This window comes from Ursus americanus, chromosome X (genome assembly GCF_024610735.1).
Source record: "Ursus americanus isolate L20-20 chromosome X, mUrsAme1.1.p, whole genome shotgun sequence".
NCBI classification, from domain to species: Eukaryota; Metazoa; Chordata; class Mammalia; order Carnivora; family Ursidae; genus Ursus; species Ursus americanus.
This window is the reverse complement of record NC_142164.1, coordinates 95916046-95942323: the sequence shown is the minus strand read 5'-3', so window position 1 is coordinate 95942323 and position 26278 is coordinate 95916046. Positions and strand designations below refer to the sequence as shown.

General features: G+C 34.4%; 1 protein-coding gene across 11 annotated transcripts in view; it reads right to left on the bottom strand.

The window, feature by feature from the left end:
* The window catches only part of DMD (dystrophin), a 2097152-nt gene that overhangs the window by 1124679 nt on the left and 946195 nt on the right, over positions 1-26278 (bottom strand). For all 11 annotated transcript variants that reach the window (XM_087859359.1, XM_087859361.1, XM_087859356.1 and 8 more), the window contains one exon: positions 11874-12068. In XM_087859359.1, coding sequence (XP_087715485.1) covers positions 11874-12068 — 195 coding nt within the window. The remainder of the gene's footprint in view (positions 1-11873; positions 12069-26278) is intronic.

Here is a 26278-nt window from a genome sequence, read left to right as displayed (position 1 = left end):
ACGAACACTTTGCTGTGGCCTTAAGCAGAGTCAGTCATTAAATGACTGAGTTCTTTCATCTGCTGGATGCCCCTCTGTTGGGCACTATTAGCAGTGGGTCTATGATACTACGTTGGCATCTTGTTTATGCCATTTCCCACCTCCACCAGTGAGATCCATTTGTGTCAAACTGATAATTAGGTCATGGGAGTGGCTGAGATTGTCCACAGAGGTGGTGTTAGAAGGAAAGAAGGCTGGGAAAAGAACAGAGGACAAGACACCTTTTGTGAGCAAGTGTGAGGAAAAACTAACAAATTAACCCTAATTATTCCCATATCTCTAATCAAGATCCTCTCCTAAACTCTGACTTACATATATCCAACTGTCTCTTTGATATTTACGAGGATGTCTAATAAACATCTTAAGCTTAACATATCACAACTGAACTCATACCAAACCTTGCATCCTAACCTGATCCTCCTGCGATTTTCCACATTATAGTTAAATGGCAGCTCCATTCTCCCAGTTGTTCATGACAAAATTCTTAATGTTATCCTTGAATTCTCTCTTGACCAACCTGCATGCAAGTGGTCACCAAATACTATGAGCTCTACTTTTAGAATGTAACCAGAATTTGACCCTGCCACCACTCTGACTCAAATCACCATCTCCAGCTTGGATAATTTTGAATATGGGCATAAGAGTGCTTTCTTCATAGGGTTGTTGTGATGACCATATGAGTTACCACAAGCAAAGAATTTAAAACATGCCCTGGGACATAATAAATAAGTGGTAGCTATTAATACTGTCCAAATTCCAATCACATCCAAAGCACAGATATTCAAAGGCTTTCTGCTACGTAAAATTATTCTCCGTTTCAGCTCTCTACATTGCCTTATCCTCTTTCTGAATTCAGTTACACTTATGCCTTATACTATATTTTGCCTATGTCTTTCCTACTTGTATTACTTCCTAACTTGCTTGTATCACCATGATATGTGTATCCAATTAATGTTACAAATTACCAGAGTGTAGGGATCAAGTCTTATTTCTCTCTTAGAGTGTTAAACACAGTATTTGGGCCTTAATAAATATTTGTTGATTTGAACTGAGGAGAGGAGTCAAAGTTCTGAATCTTAAATTTGCTTATGAAAATCCAATCTGAATGGAATCACTGAACCTTAAGATTTGTTACACTGTTCTTGAACCACTGCAGATAGGCATTCAAGTCCCAAAAGATGTTGTGAGCTATTCAGTTATTTCCCTGTTTATTCTATTTTACTTTTACTGGTTATTTAGCTGCTAGAGTAAACAGCAGAATAGCAGTCCATCTGCATTTCCTGGCTAAGTTTCTCCATGTTTTTCTCACAGTACCTCAGATACATAAGTCCTTCTTTCAGAATTATGTCTGTCCAAGTTTCTCAGATGCCACAGAGTATCAATAAGAACAAAAGGGAAAATGTAAAACCTGCACTTCACTGGCCCAAGTATTTCGCAAAGACAATGATTCTAGTCCATCAGCACCAACTAAACTGAAAACAATTTCACAAGTCATTTTGCAATAGGTACATTGTGTGTTGAGTCATGCACATTGTCTAAATCACTTTATTGAAAGTCTTGATAGAAAAATCGGCTCTTGCACATAGCAAAGGAGAGTTGTAAAGAAGCAAATGCTATTTCTCTTCAAAATGAGACATATGGCATTCAATGTTTCCAATATTTTTAGACCCAAGGCATGCTTTTATGTCTCATGTAACTGAGGTGAAGAGGGACAGGTAGGTTTTGTGGACAAAAATTCTAAGGCAATACAGCAATCCAGGGAAACCTAAAAGAAATGATTATCACTGAGGAATGGAATTACAAAATGTGGACGGGATGTTTTTCTTTCCTCTATTCACTTTATACTCTTTTATACTGTATATATAGGGCATCATGAGCATCTTATTATTTTGATAAAGCACTGAAAATCCAGTATGAGTAATCAATCAAGTTCATAGATGGCTGCTATACAAGATATAATTAAATCTGTATAAATTAATACAAATGACAATACACTATTTTAGAAAAATAGAAAACCTATTTGGCAACATTCTGCCCATTTTATAAATGATTAATGCTGTTGATGTTAGGAGAATATGCTTTTCATCACTGTGTTTTAGATGGGAGATAGAAAAGCAAAACCACTGTTCATATAATTGTTCTAAGCTAAACCTAAACACATAAATTTAAGAACAACAAAATAAAACATGGTAAAGAAGGAGGACCCTGACATTCTACTTCATTTCTTTACCTTCTTGAAAGCCCCACAGAGATCCCTAATGATGAGAACATTCTTCAATCTTTTGTCCACAGTTTGTCAAATTTAACTTGGAAATCGGTAGTAACTGGTATTCATTAATTATATGTGATTTACAACACAAAGTATTTGCTTCTTTTCTTTGAATGTTTAACAATATGCATTAGGATTTAGAAATAAGCAGATGGATAAAAGTCACTGAATTCGATTGAACTATATGCAATTGCCAATATTTGAACATTTTGATCTACACAATGTCAATTCATAAGACTCGATTGAATGCTGTTACAGTATTAACGTGCTCATGATTACCAATTTAGGCAGGAAAATGAATACAGACTAGCCTTTCTGAATGGCAAAAGGAAAAAAAACACATAATAACAAAAATAAATCTCAGAACCCCAAGAAAAAAAAAAAAAACACTACTGATTAAACCATTTTGCAATTAGAGCTACTTCAATGCTTTTAAACAGTTAATAAGGTATAGTTCTGAAATCTGAACAAAGGATTTTAAATTACTTAAAAAGAGTAGGGAAAAAATGAATTCAACATATTTCACTAGAAAACAAAACTCACACAAAACAAAAAAACAAAACAAACTAAACAACAGCATCTTATTCTTGGTAAAAGCCATAGGGCATAGAAACTTGGAATGATCTCAAGTTTTCGCATCCTCAAGAGAAATCTAAAACAGTGAGTTATTTATTTAGCACCTAAAATTAATAGAAGAATGAAAATTTTATACCCAAATAATACTTAGCATTGGAAATATACTAAAGGGAAATGACTGAGAATAAATAAGATTCGCTAAAAGAAGTTTTTACCAAAAACAAAGTTTTTTGTAACCTATGTGCATTCTCTTTGACTTTAAACTTGTTTTAACCTTTAGGCTATTTGCCAAATCTGGAAATAACTGTATGTATATTTTATGCTGTTGTCAACACTTCAAGTTTTCTAATATAAATATTCAATTGTATAAAGTTTGCTACTGTTTAAAAGATTGTTTGTTTTAAGATTATTTACATGAACATTGCATCAAAAACTGGGATGCACTGTATGGTGACTAATATAACAAAATAAAAATTATTTTAAAAAAAGATTATTTACATGAAAATTTAATTTATAATAATTTTTAAGATTTTGGATATTTGATGAATATGGGTTTTACAAATCATGAAGCATATAATTACACATTTTACAAGAATTTTTCCATATAATCCTACATGCTTTCACTTTATCTTCATAATTGTACAGCTGAAAAGGCTGGGACAGGTATTACCATTAATCTAAATTCAAAGTAAAAAAAACAGACTTATGTTATTTGCTCAAGTACACAACCAGAAAGAGTCAGATTTGGCATCTAAATGTATGTCTTTTATGTTCAAATCCCGTGCTTTAGCAACCTCTGTATCCTACTGCCTGTCATAACCATATAATGCAAGATCAGTGAAGGAGAAATATTACTAATATTTCAATTACTTGTGGATTTCCTTACACATTTTCAGAAATGATTGGCTAAAAATTCAGTATGTACAAACCTAGGTAGAGTAAATGTCTCCATGTTGGTATATATGCATAGATTGTTAGAATTCATCTATGTCTGGATGATTTAATTTAAAACATAAGAATATAATATAAAAGAATATAATGTAAAAGAATATAATGTAAAAATAAAATGTGAAAAAAAAGAATATAATGTAAAAGAATATAATGTAAAAAAAAAGTAAAAAAAATGTATAATATAAAAATATAATGTAAAATGTACCAGGCCTGGTACTGATAGATTAACATTGCTCTGTCCTCTTTGATTATGGAGTCCATATCTGGATTTACAAGACTATTGTTCGTTCATTTAACAGGTGCACATTGAAAGCCTATTAAGTACTTGGTACTGTTCTAGGAGTTGTAGATACAGTGGTCAACACCACCACCAACAAAATACTCTTTTTTCTGCCTAGTGGTTGTACACACGATCTTTGGAGGTCACCACAGGGAACAGGTCACAAGGAGCAGCTGGCTCATTTGCAAAACAATGCAAGTGGTGAAAACGGTATCTTTTGCTGCTGCTGACTCAGTATCACCATCTTAATCAATGTAGCACTGCAGTTAAATGGGTATACATACACTTAAATGCATGTGAATGTGTTTTGAGATTTATAAAACCCTGCACTATTTTTTCCACATTTTGGGAAGGGGAAAATAATAGCTTTAACCAGTTTTAGCTAACAAAAATGCCTTGAGACCCTTTGTAACTTGGTTAACAGAAGAGCACACAACTTTCATCTCTAAGAAAAAAAGATTAGAGAAACCCATTAGTACTGTTGTGACAGAAGCCATTGGGGAGTAGATCTATCTTAAAATTGAAAAAGAGAAATTGGCGTACCAAAGACTCAAACTCCAGTTCATTTTCACTCTCTGGAATTTGTCTTTATCTGACAGATGAAGGCAACACCCTATATAAATCTAATTCTTCTCCTCTTTATGTCCCATCCAGCTACCAGGCACTACATTAATGACATATCAAATTGGGAAGAGTGTTCAATCAAAAGGCATTAAAGTACTTATTAATTAGATTTTTCTGAGCTTCTAAAGAAAAAAATTAAAGTTATTTTTAGTGGCTCTATGGTAAGTTGTCCTTTTGATTTTTTCTGCACAGTTTATGGTCCACATGTGAAAAACACCTCGTAAGTACAACTATATATTTTGGCCAAAACATTCTCCGTAGGACGATGCATGGTCCTTGCATAAATAACAAATCAGTAATTATATATCACAGATCAAAAAAATGACAATCTTAACTGGTCAAAGAACAACCTGAATTAGTCATGAATAGAAGGAAAACATCCCCGCAACTTAATTGCAACCTCAAAATTTCCACCAGCCTCATGAATTGTACACTTTAATGTGGAAGTTTCTGACTTCTAGAATTTATAGGATGGGGATTATCAAAACAGTCTTTCTGGGAGAAATGTGGTAGGAGTTCTCAAAGCACATTTTATCAAAGATGGGAGTACACTGCAGCAAGGAAGTCAAAGTAGGACAACTGCTGGGCCTGATGAAATGCTCGTGGGGAGAAAAGAATGAATAATTTCCTATAAAAGAGACACATGTATAAAATATAAAAGAAAACTGTACCAAAATACAAATAAATATAAACTGGGCACGGCTACAATGCAGTAAATATATATAATCTCTTCACCATTAGAGGAATGAAAAATTAAGTGCTACAGAAATGATTTAAGTAGGATTTAAATCACAATGAATAGATTAATATTTGTAAAGTAATTCACAAATATAAATAGCAAGTTGAACAAATAAATCCCCATTCATAAAAGCAGTGGAAGAAAGGAATTATATTTATAACTGAATAAATGTGTTAGCTGAAAAACATGATTTCCCTCAGAGAAATCACTAAATGATTACATTATTCAAAATGTTATACATAGTCCAAAAGATCAGTATTTACAATGTGGTAATACATTAAATTTAAGCAGAAGTCAAAAAGCACTGATAATCAAATTTTGTTTTGACATTTTATATGCTCCATGATTACTTAATTCAAAATAATTGCGAACTCCTTTTGTTCAAATATTATTAAATTGGGGAAAAATCTAACCCTTTCTCTAGCATGCCCCTGTAGTACAAGGTGCACAGAAACATTATTTTTTTCAAATATTTTGTTCAGATTTGTACATAGGGTATCTCTTTCTATTATTTGATACCCTAAATACCAGACTAGAAAAACAGTTTGCTCATGACATTAGTTTTGTCCTCATCCAAATGACTGATATTACTCAATTCGTGCTTAAATGTGATCAAGGAGAAAGATCTTGATCAGGCTGATAAGATCTCAGTGCCAGTCGTTTTGCTCCTGCTTCAAGCCACCAGGGGCAAAGTGTAAATATCAATGAGAAGAAATCTTACATCCCTCAAGGAATCCTCTGCCAAATTCACAGGACACCTAAATTCTCCTGAGCACCAAATATGCTAAGAATAGATCTTCATACATCTATGCTCAAGTTCCTGTGTGGATACAGAAATGAATCTGCTACCTCCACTTGGAAAACATTATGAGAATCTGAAAATCTCTCCTTACCACACTCGCCCGGGCCACCAGTATCTCTTCTCCACCTGCCCTCCTTGCTTTTACTCTTAATCCCCTACAGTTCTCCCCTATCACTCCGCGTAATCGTCTTTTTAAAAATATTTATTTATTTATTTATTTTAGAGAGAGGTGAGTAGGGAGGGGCAGAGGCAGAGAGAGAGAGAGGTAGACAATCTCAAGCAGGCTCCCCACTGAGCACGGAGCTTGATGTGGGGCTCAATCCCACAACCCTGAGATCATGACCTGAGTCAAAACCAAGAGTCGGATGCTCAACTGACTGAGTCACCCAGGTGCCCCTCGACCAATGTAATCCTTTTAAAATATAAATCAGATCATGTCATCCATCTCCTCAAAAGTCTGCAATGGCTCCTATCTCACTCAGAGTGAAAGGGAGTCTTTACAATGGCCCACCAGGCCCTCCACAATCTGGACCCCCATAACTCCTTTGATCTGATGTCCTACCTCCCTCCTCTGGCTTATTCTCCTCCAGTCACACTGGCCTTCCTGCTGTCCACTGACCAAGTTAGGCACACTCCCAATCTGTGGGCCTCAGCATTGACTATTTACTATGCCCAGACAGTAAGTCTGAGTGCCAGGCCGACTCCCTTACCCTCTTCAAATCTTTGTTCAAATGTCCACCCTATTTAAAATTGCAATCCCACCTCCTGCCATTCTACCTACTCCTGCCCCTTTGGTAGTTTTATACCCCTTGTCCAACTCTGTGTTTTCTTTTTTTTACCTTTTTAACAATAACTGTCGTATTTAAGTATACTGATTGTTTGTTTGCTTATATTCTGTCTCCCATTGCTATAATGAAAATTGTATGAGGGCAGGGTCCATTGATTTTGCTCACTGTTTTTTAAGCACTTACGGTGATGCCAGGTACCTAGTAAGAGCTTAATAAATATGTTCAAATAAATAAAACCTCACAGTAAATCAGCAGCCTGTCCTTTTAAAAAAAAGATTTTATCTATTTATTTGAGAGAGAGAGAGAGAGAAAGCACGAGCAAGGGTAAGGGCAGAGGGAGAAGCAGGCTCCCTGGGAGCCTGATCCCAGGACCCTGAGATCATGACCTGAGTTGAAGGCAAGTCCTTAACTGAATGAGCCGCCCAGGCAGCCCTCTTAGCAGCCTGTCCTAACAATTTCTTTTAGGTCTTAAGGACCCTACATAAAAGCTGGCCCTGTCAAAGAAGATTGACAGACTTTGATTTACAGTCTCTGGCTTTTTAAGCTCACAGCAAGCTCTTTCCAGCACTGTTGAGGTTGAATAACAGCTGCTTCTACTTCTGGATCCTATCTAAACTCTGCATTGGGCCCAGGTGTCCTGTCAACATCTGTGAGATTTGTTCATATGTCCGCAGTTCTTGTCACCCTTTTGCCTTCCAAAAATACAAAAAAATTAATCTACCTCAACCAGATTGTCAGTTTAGATGAGAGAATCAAAATGATGCATTTCTGACTTCTTTCTTTCCTTCCCTTTCTTTTCCTCTTTCCACCTTCCTTCTATCCTAATTCCTTCCTTCGTTCCTTCGTTCCTTTGTTCCTTCCTTCTTTCCTTCCTTCCTTTTATGGAATCTTCTTAAACTTTCATGGATTAATTGAGAATTAGAACCCAGAACATTTTTCCTATAAACTGGGCATGACAGACCTCAGTATTCTACTGTGTTTTTCCCAAAGTCACGTTTGGTATGCTTAACATAGTGCTATAGAAAAAACTTCTGTGAGAGGTAGTTTAGCAGAGTGGTTTATAGCTCAGATCCTGGAGCTACTTTGCTTGGCTTCATATCCTTGCTACATCAATATTAGGTGTGTCAACTTTGTCAAGCTACTTTATATTTCTTCAGTTTATTCATCTTAAAATGCAGAAAATAATTTTAAATATTTCACAGAGTTGTGGTGAGGATTAAATTAGTTAATATAGGTAAGTTATTAAGAGTGACTACCACTGAAAGAAAAATATTTTTGTCCGAAAAATTCACCTTTTTAAGGCCAAGATCTAACCGAGCAACTAAGGAACTCCTTAGTGGAGAAGTAGCACAGTCACTGGGGAATTGCCCATCAAGCTGAATGGAGTATTTTCCAAGATTTCTGTTAGCAAGTGCTGACTGAATAGTGCATATGCCATTATTTCTTTCAAAATTATAGGTTGGATGCCTGAGAAGCAGATTGTAAGACTAGAATGTATATGCACAGATTTACTTGGGAATGATCCTAGGAAGCACCAGTAAGGCGGTGGAGAGGGTAGGAGAGGAAGCCAGTTAACCACTGTACTATTTGGAAAGTTCCTACTGTGCCCAGTGGGGTCTCAGTCCTGCTGGGGAACTTCAGGTCAAAGTGCAGAACACGTCTCAGGGTTACTGCAGCTAAAGATGTGGATGAGCAGTTTCCCTTATCCACAGAAAGGTACCTGTCATTGGCTGAGGTTTGTTGGGAAATGTGGGGAGGCAGAGCCTTAGACACCTTATGAGTAGAGAGAGTCTTAGGCAGAGTCCCAGGCACTTGCAATTGGCAGCTGCCAGTTAAAGTGCAGGGAGCCCTGAATGTGGAGGGTGTACGGGTGAGGGCCCAAGAACATTGCAGACACCAATATAACCGAAGCTCTCACTAAAATCAGGTATATGGTGGCATTAATCCTTTCCATTAAAATAAATAAATCAATAAATCATTTCTGTTTCATGACAATAGATCAAATATTTAAACCTCTCAGGGGCAAAACTTTTGAAAACTTAAAAAGTTCTATGTTCATACTTCATTATTATTTTTATTGTCATAAGAACACTTACGGCAATATCCAACCTCTGAATAAGTTTTTAAGCGTACACTGTATTACTGTTACCTATAGGCACAACGTTGTCCGGCAGATCTCTAGAACTGATTCTTTTTGCATTTTATACCCACTGAATAGCAACTCCTCTTTTCCCCCTCCCCCCAGTGCCTGGCATTCACCATTCTACTCTCTTTTATGCTCATGCTTTCATATGAGACAGTTTAAAGCAAGATTTGATGATTTAAGATTTGATGATTAAGATTTGATGATTTGCTACTTATATTTTAGCAAATTCTAAGACAACTGACATTCTTTTAAAAAAATAATGACTGAGGGGCGCCTGGGTGGCACAGCGGTTAAGCGTCTGCCTTCGGCTCAGGGCGTGATCCCGGCGTTATGGGATCGAGCCCCACATCAGGCTCTTCCGCTATGAGCCTGCTTCTTCCTCTCCCACTCCCCCTGCTTGTGTTCCCTCTCTCACTGGCTGTCTCTATTTCTGTCAAATAAATAATAATAAATAAAAAAAAAAGAAAAAAAAATAATAACTGAAACCTTCAAAACTTTAAATTCTTTCAAAACTAGTGTACTATTATTTGTGCAATGAATATTATAACTTTTTACATATAAACAAACACAATCAATTGATTCACAATGCTAATATTGGCTTTAATATAAGAATAAATATTACTTATGTGTATGTTCCTCATTCACTGCTAGTTTTGCCCTAGATAATGTATTAGCTATTAAATGCAGATTTCCATATGTAAATAGGTATTTTTCTGCTTTATTCTTGTCAAAATGATTGGGTAGCTTTCCAGTTCAATAAATCTATGGAAATTATATGTGCTATATTACTTATATTATGTTCAGAAAGTAATTACTTTAACTTATTACACATTGCTTGTGTTGTATTGTACTTTAAAGAAATATGTATGTTAAACCACAGCAATACCTACTACAGTTCTGTAATTTGATTCATGCAAATCTGTCAGGAATAAAATCAACCGCAATTTAATTTCAAACCTTCCCAACCAGCAGCTGTACAATTTATGTGCTACTTTTCTATTTTTATTACTGGATAATGACAATGATGAATGCCTTTAAGAGGAAATACATATTCATCGAAAAGACTGAGATCACAACTATCCCTCTTCAAAAGGCCCACAAAGGTAGGAAGCCCATTTGTGTGCTACTGCAGATTTGTCGGCAGTGAGCTGGAATTACGCCCAAAACTGCATCTAATGAGGTTTCAATAATCCAGTGAAATTAAACCTGCAATGATACTTTTTTACAAACCACAGTAATCAATACGATCGCAACTGGCATCAGCTATAATACTCTTAAACATATCTGGAAGAACAAATGATTAGCTGAGTATAGCCAGGGGCCCATCATTCTGAGTGTGCCAGGTTAAGAGGTATGAAGACAAAGATATTCAACTGGCAACTTAATAAGTTTAGGGTCACTGCTCTCCTGACCCATATGTCTGGGATCATGGAATAAAATGAATATTAGCTCATTAGCAGTGATTTACATGTTGAATGACAATGATGAACTTATAAACTGTGCTGTCATGTGAAATTATTTAATGTGAATAATGACAAGAATGCTGGCATGTCTCCTTTATCAATTGATCGGGTTTCTTTTCTTCACTGCATCTATCAGCAATATGACTTTTATTTCAAAAAGAATAAGAAAGAGTACCATACTGAAATGGTTGGAGAAGTTCCAGAGATCCATGCCTTTATTTTATTTTAACATGTAATTTTATAGCTTACTTGATATAATGTAAGATAGTAAATTCAAGTCACTCAAGATATTGCAGCTCTGATTTCCAAAACAACCAAACAGCTTTATCTATGTGTATACTTATGCAGACAAATGTGTAATATGGAATGAGCTCCCAAGAAATCATTTAGAGTATAAAATACTTTGGCTAATAGGTGCTGCTGAGAGCAAACTTATCTTCTGTCTATAATCTCACACTATTTGCACTGAAAAATACTGAGCTCTGGCTATACTATTTCATTTTGAATGTAAAATGTATGATCACAAAAATTATCTTGAGACACACATTATTATGTACATTTTCTTGATGCTACATTCATCTATCTTCAAACACTTCCCTCTGTAATTCAAAGTCAATTCCCTCATCGTGTTTTGCCTTAGTTTGAGATTCAGAAACACAGTTGGTGGTTTGAAAAACCCTGAATTTTAGTGGTAGCCTTTGCCTGGTAATTTTAAAGAAATATTTCATTGCTTTCAATTCAATTAGATTCCATGTAGTCTAGTATTGATACTGGCACTAATTCAAAGTTGAATATTCATATTATAAGTAGAAAACATAAAACTAAAACTGTATGCAACAGATACCATTTAAAATCTCATCTAATTCCCTCTTTCATGGGAGAAGAAAGCAATGTATTAATTGCAAATAGACTGTTACTCTATCAAAGCATGCTTTTTGATAAGTTCTTTCTGCCCTGAATCTATGTAAAACTATTACTTTTGTCTGTTGCTTCATTTTAGAAAGTCTCTCAACATTAAATATTATAAAATGCCTCTTTTGGTTTATGTCTTTCTATCCCAGATACCTAGAACCAACCGTCCTGTAAAGTGTTTCAGGTAAAAATGCCTTCAGCGTGTACACTTAAGTCAACTGTTCTGGTACCGCAAATGATCAAGATAATTTTGTAAAAATCTAATAAAAATGCTGTGCTTTTACCTTCAGAGATTCCTCTTGTTTAAAGAGATCTTCAAAATCTTTAGCACAGAGTTCGGGAGCATTAAGAAGTTGTTCCACTTCTGATAGAGCTTGTGAGACATGAGTGATCTCAGTCAGGTAAGTAGAAGGCACATAAGAAATTTCCAAAGGCATGTCTTCAGTCATCACCATCACCGACTCTTCGTGGACAGTGTGCTGGTACAGACATACAAAAGAACAGTTCTTTTAGCTTCCTGCTAATGAAAAGATCTCTGAGTTTATATAAATTCCAGTTTATAGCTGACAGAGGGCTGAAAGTGAATAAAAAGTGCATGATGGTAAGTCCAGTAAAAAGGTTATTATTTATATACCCTCTTCTCACAAAAAGTGTTAGAAGAATTTAAAAATAAGAGATACATACACATTAGTACCATGAGTGTAAGAATGAAAGGTCACGAGAGGGATAGTTTTACTCTAAGGATAATTTTTACAACTGTTTTTTAAAATGTAATTCTAAGCTTCCTAGAAAATTAGGTATAGGGTAGGATACTGGGGAGTTCACATCTGTGGTTTTCCTACCAAAGGAACCTCTCCTATACTTTTCTCCCCAAATCTAGATTGAGGTACAAGAGGGACAAAGTGGTTTTGGCTGGTATATACTTTATACTTTTACATTCGGCACCCTTTTCTTCCAAATTCCAGACACCGGCTCCCTTCTTTAATGCTAGTTTCCTGTTAAGTTAAGCTGCCAATGAAAGTACTAGATGAGAAAGACTGAGAGCGGAATTCACATTTTAATAAGAACTCCAGAAAGCCCTAAGGTCTAAGGAAGCACTAGTCTCTCCTACATCTACACTTTCCTACCTGCCATTCAAGTACTATGGTTGATGGACATGTGGAGCTTAGCATCCTTTTGGATTTGGCCAATAGCATCTCTTTCCTTACTCCTTGTAAGAGCATGAAATAAATACTATTTGGCACGCAAATTCAGAAAGATAGATGACCTCTGCTCTCTTCTGTCTCTACTATACGCAAAAAACTCTTGTAAATGAAATTAGTTTTCCAGTAACTTTGTTTTGAATTGATCAACTGTCATCTGCCTGTTGATGGGGTCAGCTGAGGGTTTCAGTGGCGAGTCTCTAGAGGAGTTCTGACGATCAGCATGCTAACACAGCCATTTATTACTGCACAGGTTTTATGACAAGACTGTCCCCATTTTTGCAGGAATGTAATTAAATGGAGTTTAGGATCTCAGACTGAATCCATGCAAAGACGAGTAAAATTATGAGCTGCTCTATTTACACTTTCTTATTAATTTCTCAGGTCCAGAATTCTTGTACTCAGTTCTTACATAATATAAAAATAATTGCAATGTAGATGTCTCATTTATTTATGACACTGCAAATTCACAGAACTATACAAATTAGCTTAAATGACATAATTATACTTTTCACAAAGTGTGATGCTGTGTATATATCTTGACTAAATATATGATATATATTCCTTCATGATGAATAGAATGATAATCTACATGCACTTCTAATTTTACATTTCAAATAATACCAGAATTTGCGCCTAGAGTTTAAAGGGGACAACCTACAGATTTAACCACATATTTTAAAATTCAAATTCTCAATCTCTTCATTTCAAACGAACCTTCCCAACAATTTAAAAGAAAAATAAGTCAGCAGACATTTGAATGCACAATTTCCACTGATACATTAATTTCATACTATTAGAGTTAACACAAGTCAAGCAAATTCACTGTGACTTCCATATATTCTACTACACTGGTGATTGTTGTTCTTAAAAATTTCCAAGTTAATAATTTGTTTTTCTTATACGCATCAGTTTCTTTCACTCCTGGGGGAAGATAGTTCTACGTTATCTGAAACAAGAATGTCCCTATACCATGTTTCTATAATGGTGAAATTTTCTTTTTAATTATATACATTGTATACCTCTAAGTTTTTGTAGAATAGTGTGTTTTGTTATTAGGGACAAAGATGGGTAGAAGACAAGTAGTGGTTTTTCTCTCTTATATATGTATATATACATGTATGTATGTGTGTGTATTTTTATCTAACCAAGGGGGTTATTTTAGAATGAGACATAATTTCAAAATATTTTTTTTAAAAATCTGAGTTTCATTTAAAAAATTGTGTGTGAGTTCCAAAAGGTTTTAATGTCTGTCCTCATCATTTTCTCTTAAAAGGAAAATAATTCTAAGCTCTTTACATCCTCTTTTTGTTTCTTTTTTGACATGTAGTTTCCTTGATCTTCATTATCTACACTTGAGATGTTCACAGTTATCTTAAATTCATACTGGTGGCTTCCAAATATAATAATTATGGATTATAGATAGCAAGGGACTTAAATGAACAGTTAAATACAATAGAGAAAAAAAGACACTAAAAATAAACTCACATTTGACTATTGCCTTGGACTTAACTTCCTGAAACACAATTTAAAACCCAAGTTTCTAATTTTTTGGTATGGTGGCTAATGATATTTTGTTGTACATACCGGAATTTTATATAAAAATGTGTGCCTGACACTAACGTAACACTGTCAACTACACTCAAATAAAATTTTTCTTTTAAAAAATTAGATTTATTTAAATAATAATTAATGCTAACCACACAGATCTGAAGACTGGAGTGCTCTATCTCAAAAAATAAGATTTGCACTGGCCACAGGGCACCTGCGTGGCTCAGTCAGTTAAGCATCCAGTCTTGATTTCCACTCAGGTCATGATCTCATGGGTTGTGGGACTGACGCCCGAGTTGGGCTCTGCCTTCAGTGTGGTGTCTGCTTGAAAGATTCTTTCCCTCTGCCCCGCCTCTCAAATAAATAAATAAATCTTAAAAAAAAAAAAAAAAAAAGATTTTCACTGGCTTCAGTCCCCAGCCAGGACTCTAAGAAAGTAAGCAGCACACTGGCTTCTCATTGTTAAGCTTTTCACTACTTGACTGAATGTCTGTCATAGATTATTTTATTACATATTGATTCATGTCTTCTTTTCCACATAATAAATATTCATCATTACATCAAGAGAAAACACTTTCCACCCATATTTCAATGGAAATCTCTTTTAGGAGAATGTTAGGTGGCATATATTTAAATTAAGAATTTTTCAAATAATTGAAATTTTGTATCTGATTCTAGAAACACGTTTTGCTTTTTCTTTTCTTAATGATGAAGCCATCATTGACCTGATTGCGATGTCCTTCAAAGAAGCATTAGCCATTGCATTGCACATAGGCCATGCTCTATTAATATGTATATTGCAATTATTTTCAAGACTATCGTATACAAGTCTTAGAGCAACTGGTATCAATTCATGAAAATAAGTGGACTAACTATACCACAACCAATTTACTCCATGCTCACACATGGCATGAAGATAATCTCCAGAATATTAAGAAATGTTAAAACTGTTATGGTTGACAAGAACAATCAAAGAAATAGAAAGACATAGTCTATCACTTTAGAAAAGATATGAGAAAATCATTGCAATCTTTGTTATCCTAAACTACTGATAAACAAGTAATTTTCTTCTCTTTGTTAAAAAAAGTAAATTAGAATGCCTATAATTCCTAAAATGCCTTCCACTTACAATTACCTGTGAACACTGACTCAGCTGTATTTTGTAAATTAAATTGAAAAAGGTTAGTAACCACACACTGAAAATATTTAATGAAGACTGATATATTGGAGGACTTTGTTCCTCGATCATCTCAGGAGTAGTTAAGTGGTGCATATTGCCCGAATAGAGAAAGCTAAGCAATGGTCCTGTGAACTTTTATGGGATATACAAAAATTTCAGAATAATTCTTTGATACCATTGGGAAACTATCAACTCATTTTCTAGAAAATTCAGTCTTACATATTTTGAGTATTCTCATTTAGTATAAAGTTGTAATAGATCCAACAAATTTTAATACAGAGAAATGTATCGTAAGTTTCATACACAAGAAACAACTAAAAATTTAATCAACAGAGAAATTGGAGATCTATTTTATGATCTACTCCTTATAACTATATAACTGCTTTTGACAAAATCATGTAGTTCTATAATAAACTATATCCAATGAATGACTTTTCATTTGGTTTAATAAAAATTTCACAGTTATTAAAAAAATCAGTATAATTGGAAGTATCATGCTCATTTTCTCCTCTTTATGCATAATCTGTGCACTCATATTCAGATTTTGCCTTTTCATCTGAATTTCATTAACTCTGCCTTGAATAATTATATCCTTCTGAATTCTGATGTGTACAAATCCTGTCTAACCTTTTGAAAATCAACTTGCTTTGTTAATGTTCTTTACCACCTTATATCATTATAGAAATTTATGCATCATTAGCAAGGAAGTGCTGTAGCCATAAGAATTCATTTTATTTCTCTCTGTTCATATTCACTTTGAACGATATATACCCAAAAGAAAATACTATCCTCATTTTCTGGAAATGAAAATCAAGAGATGTGGAAGAAAGTCCCAAAGTACCTATTTTTATTAACAAATGGAAAGCTCAATTGATGCTTAAAAGGATTATGATAGGACAAAACTATGATTTTAACACCTAAAGTTGATGTGAAAACGGTTTTGAGATTTTGAGCTATGTACATAGGCATAGTTATCACTCATAAAGTCTTTAATAAACTTTGGTTTCTCTGAAACTTTAGTTATCACATTCTTTTTATTACTTAAAATTTGTTTCTTGATGGGCCACACAACTGCCTAAGATAGAGGCATTTTGAAACAAATGGTGCATTATATCTAAGTTTTTAAAACAAAATATTTTCCTCCATGATTTAATGGATTTGTCTCTCCTCAAAATAAGTTTCAGGGGCGCCTGGGTGGCACAGTCGTTAAGGGTCTGCCTTCGGCTCAGGGCGTGATCCCGGCGTTCTTCATCCCGGGATCGAGCCCCACATCAGGCTCCTCCGCTGGGAGCCTGCTTCTTCCTCTCCCACTCCCCCTGCTTGTATTCCCTCTCTCGCTGGCTGTCTGTCTCTCCGTCAAATAAACAAACAAAAAAAAATCTTAAAAAAATTTTTTTAAAAAGTTTCAAATGGGTTGTGGTTACTGGCCCATTTATGAGTTATGACGTCAAAGAAACTAAAAAAGAAAAATGTACTATATCCCATATTATTATGATATAGTCCTTAAAAATACCTATATATCTAATATAAATACAGTATATAGAAAATATGTCAACACATTCAAAGTCTAGCTAAAAATAAAAACTGGCATCTGGAGGAAAAAAACCCATAATACAATAAGGTAGCCATTTTTTTACTTCATTAAAGTTAATAAAGACAAAGATGGGTTAAATCTTTAAAAGAAAACAAGTTTATTAATGATTAAAGTGACCCATGATATGAAAATCTGTTAATGTATATCTGATTATCTTTCCTCAAAAGGGCATTTTTAAATAGTATAGATTATTTTAAAATTATAACACAATAGCCTGTCAATCCCAAATATGATTACAGGCTTTTTATGGGTTCTGATGGGTCATAAATGACAAGCAACTGGAAAAGAACTTAGGTAGCTCCCTTTCCTAGTCTCAAAAGTATTTGGAGAAAGACAATTAAGTTTCCTTCTAGGGATCACTACGGTAAGAAACACACTTGAGCTATTTTTATTTACTTCTCCTTGGTCATTTATATAAATTACAAGTTTAAAAAGGGAAGTAAAAATATTAAATTTGAAAAATACTGCATTAATCCACAGATAAAAGAATCAAATAATAAAGCATACAAAAAGAAGAATATGACACAGATGACGTATGTATGGATTTAGTCTTTCCTGTTGACAGTTTTGGATACACATAAATGCCAAGGCAATACTAGCACGCTGATAGTACTCAGCCTTCCGTGTGTTTAATTAAGTCACTGGGTAGAAAGATTTTAAATAATCAGCTTAATGAGTCCAAATGGATTCGTTATGATTTTACATAGAGAAAACAGCAATAAGAGAGTTTGCTTTTAGGTATCCCCACTTCCTTTATGCATCATCTAGAAAATTGTCTCTGTGAAGCTATGTAAGAAGAAAAGGAGAAGGTCAATCCTCAAATGATCATTAAGTAATTGATCAACAAACTGTATTAAGCTTATAACTTACCTCCCTTTTGTTCAAAAATAATAAGACATGTTAAATAATAAAGCAATCAGTGAAAAGAGTGCAGAAAATCATCCTTTATAATCCTATTATTTATTTTCTAAAATCAAATTTTTGGTGCAGGGCAGGCTGTCAGTGAAGGAGGTATGCAGGTGAAGCTCGATTTGCCATTTTCTAAGTATGTCCTACTTTTAGAAGGCCAGGTATGTGTAGTGTCCTGTAAAATGGGTCTGGCTGCAGGACCTGCTCGTTCATCTGCCTCATGGTGATTCTTCTCTCCCACACCATCAAATTTATCTAGCTCCTCAGGGCCAAGCTAAATTACCATCTAATTAAACTGATAAACTAAATCTTGATAATGTGTTAATGGCTTATAGTGGTTTAAAGTGTTATCCTCCACAGAATAACATTTGCATTTTAATAAGGATTTTCAATAAATTAACATACATTATTAACTTGGTAGAATTCTAGTCACTAAGTATGGCTTGTGAGAGAAGAAAGAAAAGAGCTTTGGTTCCCACTAAGGTAACCACCAACATATATGGCCCATCTTGTAAGAAATCGCAAGAAAAATAACATGATAATTTCATAGATAGGTTATATATCCAAGGTGTCTAACAATGTAAAATAAATGTACCAAAGACTCAAGCATAGTTAGCATATATTTGTTGAATAAATGAATAAAGAAAGTACCAGCTTAAAAAGACAATTTTAAAAAATAGATGTTTGGCTAGAATTGCTAGGGTCTACAGTTGTACTATAACGTCCACTTTGGAATTCCCAGAATGCAAACAGGAGTATTTTCTTCAATTCATAATGTAATCTCCACTGGTATAGATTTGGAAGTATTTCTGATAACCATGTCACATTTCTCCAGTTCAGTGCACACCAGCTCATGCTGTTACATGTGCATGTCTTGGCTTTTCAGTTGTCTCTCTGTTATTAATTTAACTCATTACATGTGAACAAAAAAAAGAAGCAATTGTTTGGGATACTGTTATACAAATACTTTTAGGAGATGTTAATTCTAGCCCATTCATGGAGGTCTACAATGCCTTTTAGATTATAGTGTCTGAGAAGACTCAGTCAAGAAATCTTTTTAATCCTTCTAACTCTTCCCAAACTGTTCACATACAATTTTTAATTTATATACCTAGTATATATTTTTTGATAGGAAGCTATTCTGATATATCAGCTTGAAAATACCTGGCCCAGTTTTTCATATGTTCACATGTGAAAATGAACACACATGTACATGTACACATACATTTACTTTAAATTGAAAATAAAGTTAACACAAGAAAAATAACTTTGGAATTACTTTAAATTCTACAATTATATGTCATACTACCATATTATTTATTTTCTATTGCTCTGTGGATCTTCCAGTTTGAGTGGATTTTGTAGAACAGACTCACAATATTAATTTCTACGTTACACTTCTCAAACATTTCAGAAAACCTGGCTATTGTTTAAATCCACATTATTTAATGAGGCAATTAAGTACATATTTCTGAATATGCCTATGCCATAATTTTGGTTTTGAATGAATTTTTTCTTTATTGAAAATGTGATAGTGCTGAGTCAGAGAAAAACAAATACTATATGATCTCACTTGTTGAATTTAAGAAACAAAACAAATAAGCAAAGGATAAAAAAGAGAGAGAGAAACCAACCAAGAAACAGGTTCTTAACTATAGAGAACAAACCGATGGTTACCAGAGGGGAGGTGGCTGGGGTGGGTGGGGGAAAATAGGGGATAGGAATTGAAAATAGGAATGAAAAAAATAAAATGGTAAGAAAAAATAAAAATAAAAATGTGAGAGTGTATACACCTATAACTGCATTGTCCAATATGATAATCCTTAGCTACATGTGACTATTTAAATTTAAATCTAAATTATTTAAAAGGAAATAAAATTAAGATTTTAGTTGCTAATGAGATTAAATTACAACATGGTGTCCAATTTTTAATAATATAGAAAGTTCATAATGCAAAAGCTAGGATCTTTATCTCTATGTGAAAAATTTTAACACTAGTATCTATCAGAAAACAATTACAGCATATCTAGATTGACAGTTTTCCTCACAGAGATTTTGATTGGCTACTAAATCCAATTTAAAATGTCAAAAGCTTAAAATTCAATAAACTTGTCATACTACATCTGATTGATTTTAGTGAACTGCTGACATATTTTTTCATATATACAGCCCCTCAATCTCTAAGTAATCTCATCAACTCTGATGAAATTAATTAATAAAATCACCTATGTGAAGTATATAAATTATTTACACAGGATTTATCTGTTGAAAGCTTATGAATTTATGCATATATATATGCATGTGTGTACATACAAAAAAATGCAAAAGTTGAGATGGTGGGAATATTACCTTATGTACATGTTTTCTGCCTCGCTCACAGGTGAGTAGACTCAACCTCCAAAATAACCGTGACTAACTACTAGAATCTAGAAGAATATACACATTCAAGATTCAGATTATAAAAAAAGAGAGGAAGCTGGGAGAGAAAGATCATGAATTGGTGGTCTTTGAGTCTCTGGCACAGTTTGGGATGGAAACTATCAACCTGGTGATTTCCAGGTGTGTATGTGGGATGACTCGTGGGAGACAACTGATTTAACAAGATTCATTTGACCCAGGAAGGAATCAGTACCTGCTGGTTTGCTTCATGCAGGAATTACAGGATGGTATGAAATAAGACAGCCTTAACCCGCACCGCCCCCCGCCCCCACCGCGTCTTACGCATAAGATCAAGATGCTTTCCTACACCTACTTTTTCTGGAAGGTTCTGGCTTGTTAAGTCTTTCTTCACCAGAAACAAATACTCCCATTATTTTTGTTGGTTCTCAATCAGCACTATATAATAGAATCCACTAACCTGACTTATATTTTTGCTAAAAATATCACACCCTTTGACTTAAACACAAAGGAAAGAACACAAGCCATTTTAGTAGATATAAGGGACTGAAAAAGGGAAACAAAACTGGGGGTCCACACAAGTAATATACTGGAAGAAAGAGACAAGAGCTTTAATAAAAATGAAATGAGAAGCTTTAAAAAGATAACACTAGAGCTCAGAAAGCCTGATACTTGGTTTTTAAAAATTCAACAGATGATTTGGAAAAGAGAATGGTCACTGCTAAAAATAAAATGTGGGCTCTGAATGTTCAACCAGAGGAAGTACCCCACAACACAGAGACAGAATGAAAATGAAATCCTAAGTGACAAGATAAGAGGAATGATAGAGGATGATAGAATCGGGACATAAATATGTAAAGAATACAAATATCAAAAGGAGAAAAGAACAGATGAAACAGAAAAAAATATTAAAATAACTGTAGGACAAAATTTTCCTGAGCTAAAAAATTATTGATCTGCTAAAGTTAAAAATGTTACCCAAGTACCAAGAAGGGTACAAGAATAATTAAAGAAACATATTTAGAAATACATTAAATCATATCTCAGTAAAATTTTTGAAGTCTGAGAGATGGGGTGAAGGGCATCTTAAAGAGTTTGAGACAAAGAAAACAATTTAAATATAAAAATAATGAAATTTGGACTAGCATCAGACTTCACACTGGCCACAATGTAAACTAGGACATAGTGGAAGTTAGAAGACAATGAAAACTAGAGAATAGTGGTCCATAACCTACAGAGACTATTTAAAAAAAGAGAGAGATCAAAGAATGATGTTATTATCCAAAGAATCCATCCTCACGACTGCAAGAGAAAAATCATTTTAAAAATACAAGTATTAAAAGGGTATACATCCTTATATACTTTTTAGGAGGAAATTTCTCAAGCACTACAACCAAATGAAAAATAAAGTATAATAAAGGTTTCTTTTTTCTTTTCTTTAGAGACAGAGTGCGCACACATGTGTGCAAAGGCAGAAAGAGGGACAGAGGGAAAGAGAGAATCTTAAGCAGGCTCCATGCTCAATAAGGAGCCCAATGACTCAGGGCTCAATCTCATGACCCTGAAATCATGACGTGAGCTGAAATCAAGTCTTACCAAGGGAGCCACCCAGGCACCCCTATAATAAGGATTTCTAAACAGGAGGAAATAAAGAGTACAAAGAAAGAGTAATGACCAATAAACTCTGTAGGGGGGTTTCATTAAATGTAATAGAACAGCAATAGTTTAATTTGAGTGATAACATGACTTTGTGAACTAGGTAAGTTACTCTATAATTGGAAATAATAGTAGTTAGGAACTAAGATTATAAATTATTGATTTTTAAAGGATTTTATCTTGACTTGGAAAGAATGAGGTGTTGCTGAGGAAATCATACTGCTGGGGAAAGCAAGGTTCTTATTTAATTTTGGTATAAAACTACAAATAGTAGGGTTAAAGATTGTTAAAAATAAGAATCTAAGCACTAGTAAAATGGAAATGCAGAGTGTAACTTCAAAATTATCTGCAGTAAGGGGAGAGATGTAGTAGAATGCAATAAAGATAATGATTTACAGAATTATAGACACAGGACAAGAGGAAATTAAATTATACCATAACATATGATGGCAGGAATTTAAACATTATAGTTGTAAGAATTATTTTAACAATAATGAAGCTGATTAAATTTCCTTATTCAAAGATCAGAGTCGGATTAACGTATACGCATCTATAATCTGTTTACAAGGAACACGTGAAAAACAAGGTCACAATGGTGTATAACGTAATGATAGGTGATGCTACATCGGGAAAAATTTATGAGAAGTTGGAATCAAATAATAATATCAAGTGAAGTATAATTCCAGGACAAATGGGTTCAAGAGAATTACTATAGTGATTAAAGTCACAATTTTTACCAAAAAAAAAAAAAGTAACATTGTTATGCCTCAACATTTGGCTGCATCCTACATGGGATAAAAATTACTAAAAATAAAAAAGAGAATGTGATAAAATCACAGCTATAATTGGTAGCTTCCATATTCCTCTTCCAGAATTTGTTGGATCAAGTAGACCAAACCAAACAAAAAACAAAACCAAGAATAAAGATTTTTTTAAACCAACAAGCTAACTTTAATCCACATTTTGTACACAATGAAAATGCACATTCTTCCTTTATATTACAGGGACATGAAAAAAGATCATATATCCACCAAAAAAATTCAGAAAAGGATGAAAAAGAGATTTCAAGTCATCTTTTCTTATCATAAGCTAATAATCTAGAAATGTAGAAAAATAACAGAATAAACTTTGATTCTTCTAAACTGTTAAAAAGGATGCCTCAGGTCTGTATACATTGCCTGGAAAAATGTCCCTGATAGACTGTTCTACTTAAAAACCATACATAGAATGAAGCAATATTTTTAAAAATGGGAAAGCATATTGATATATATAATATTTATGGTTAAGAAGCACAGAATATAATATGAAAAGATAATACTAAACTGTAGACATTTATTGCAAAAAGAGGAGAACTGGCAGAAGGAAGAAATGGAGAGTACTAATGTTTTCTTAATATACTTCATATTGATTGAACTGTTAAACTATTATGTATTACATTTAAAATAACCATAGAAGCAAAAGATAGAGCTTGCAATGGTAAATACAATCTTTATATAACCTGTTTATGAGTAGTCATGGCTCCTTCTAATTGGCTTTACCAAAATGGGCTGTTTTCACTTCAACCAAAGCTGTAGAAAAGCATGTACTTAAAAAAAAAAATTAATTCCGGTAGGAAAGCATATACTATTAATTGACGCTTATGGAAACATAGACCAAGACAAATCCTTAAGAAAGCAGGATGAATGTATTTTCAAAGAATGCTATATTATCACTGAAAACGACCCTGATGGCCTTCACTGTGCATGTACTTGACTGAAGAGTCCTGGCAATGAATGATTTTGCACATGAAGAAAGGAGAATTATTTTTAGGTGTTTGAGGTTCCTGAAGATGAGTAAGGAAACTTCAGAGCAAATGGAAAATTGTGTTCTTATTTAAGGGCATCCACTGTTAGATCTATTTTTGACTGATCTTAAGAGTTCAATTTTATCTATTTATTTACTTATTTATGTATTTATTTAGAGAGAAAAAGAGAGAGTGCAAGTGGGAGAGGGGAGGGGCAGAGGGAGAAGGACAAAAAGAATAATGGCTAAATGGCTTAGCAAAGACCATGAAGGGCCTGATCCCACAACCACGAGATCAAGACCTGAGCGGAGTCCGACACCCAACCGAGTGAGCAACCCAGGGGCCCCTAAGAGTTCAATTTTAAACGAAGAATTAAAATTAGAATAACTAGTGAGAAAAATACCCAAGCCAAAGCAGTTATTTAGCTAAGTTTAAAACAATGAATAAAATGGCAGATTTTTGTTTTGCAGTTTTGAAATGACTTTTTCGATGCTTCTCCTGCATTCTAAATTGCTTTTGTTAAGCTCAAGAATTTTCCTATTTCTTTGGCCCGAGAATATGAGGGTATCTTCATCTAAATGCCCTTAATTTGCTATACTACAAAGCTGTGATCAGAAAGACAGCATGGTACTGGCACAAAAACAGACACATAGACCAATGGAACAGAATAGAGAACCCAAAAATGGACCCTTGGCTCTTTGGGCAACTAATCTTTGATAAAGCAGGAAAAAACATCCGGTGGAAAAAAGACAGTCTCTTCAATAAATGGTGCTGCGAAAATTTTGTTTTTAGATGTTGGAAAATTGGACAGCTATATGCAAAAGAATGAAACTTGACCACTCTCTCACACCATACACAAAGATAAACTCCAAATGGATGAAAGACCTCAACGTGAGATAGGAATCCATCAAAATCGTAGAGGAGAACATACGTTGCAACCTCTTTGACATCGGCCACAGCAACTTTTTTCATGATGCATCTCCAAAGGCAAGAGAAACAAAAGAAAAAATGAACTTGTGGGACTTCATCAAGATAAAAAGCTTCTGTACAGCCAAGGAAACAGTCAAAAAAACTAAGAGGCAGCCCACGGAATGGGAGAAGATACTTGCAAATGACACTACAGATAAAAGACTAGTATCCAAGATCTACAAAGAACTTCTCAAACTCAATACATAAGAAACAAATAATCAAATCAAAAAATGGGCAGAAGATATGAACAGTTTTCCAATGAAGACATACAAATGGCTAACAGACACATGAAAAAATGTTCAAAATCATTAGCCATCAGGGAAATTCAAATCAAAACCACACTGAGATACCACCTTACGCGAGTTAGAATGGCAAAAATTGACAAGGCAGGAAACAAAGAATGTTGGAGAGGATGTGGAGGAAGGGGATCCCTCTTACACTGTTTGTGGGAATGCAAGTTGGTACAGTCACTTTGGAAAACAGTGTGGAGGTCCCTTAAAAAGTTAAAAATAGATCTACCCTATGATCCAGCCATTGCACTACTGGGTATTTACCCCAGAGATACAGACGTAGTGAAGAGAAGGGCCATATGCACCCCAATGTTCATAGCAGCATTGTCCACTATAGCTAAAGTGTGGAAGGAGCCGAGATGCCCTTCAACAGATGACTGGATTAAGAAGCTGTGGTCCATATATACAATGGAATATTACTCAGCCATCAGAAAGAACGATTACACAACATTTGCAGCAACCTGGACAGGACTGGAGGATATTATGCTAAGTGAAATAAGTCAAGCAGAGAAAGACAATTATCATGTGGTTTCACTCATTTATGGAACATAAGAAATAGGAAGATCTGTAGGAGAAGGAAAGGAAGAATGATGGGGGGGTAAACAGAAGGGGGAATGAACCATGAGAGACTGTGGACTCTGGGAAAGAAACTGAGGGCTTCAGAGGGGAGGACGGTGGGGGATTGGGATAGGCCAGTGATGGGTATTAAGGAGAGCACATATTGCATGGTGCACTGGGTGTTATACGCAAATAATGAATCATGGAACACTACATCAAAAACTAAGGATATACTGTATGGTCACTAACATAACATAATAAAAGATTATTATTTAAAAAATGCCCTTAATTTGAAGAGGTACTAATAACCTTGAGATATAATAATAATATTTAAAAAATTATATGACCTAATTCCAAATACCATGAGTTTGATAATTATCCCACATTCTATTCTCCTTTTAAACATTCATAATTATTCTATATGCTTAATAAAAAGTAAGGGGTTACAAAACAGAACTTTTGGAACTTGACTGAAAGATGAAGAGTAAACTATAAAAATTACCATCTTGATGAGTTTAGCAAGCATTTTTATCAAAGGCAAAGTGTATATTTTACAAAGTAAACTTTGGTATGCAAACATAAGTATATACACAGGAATTT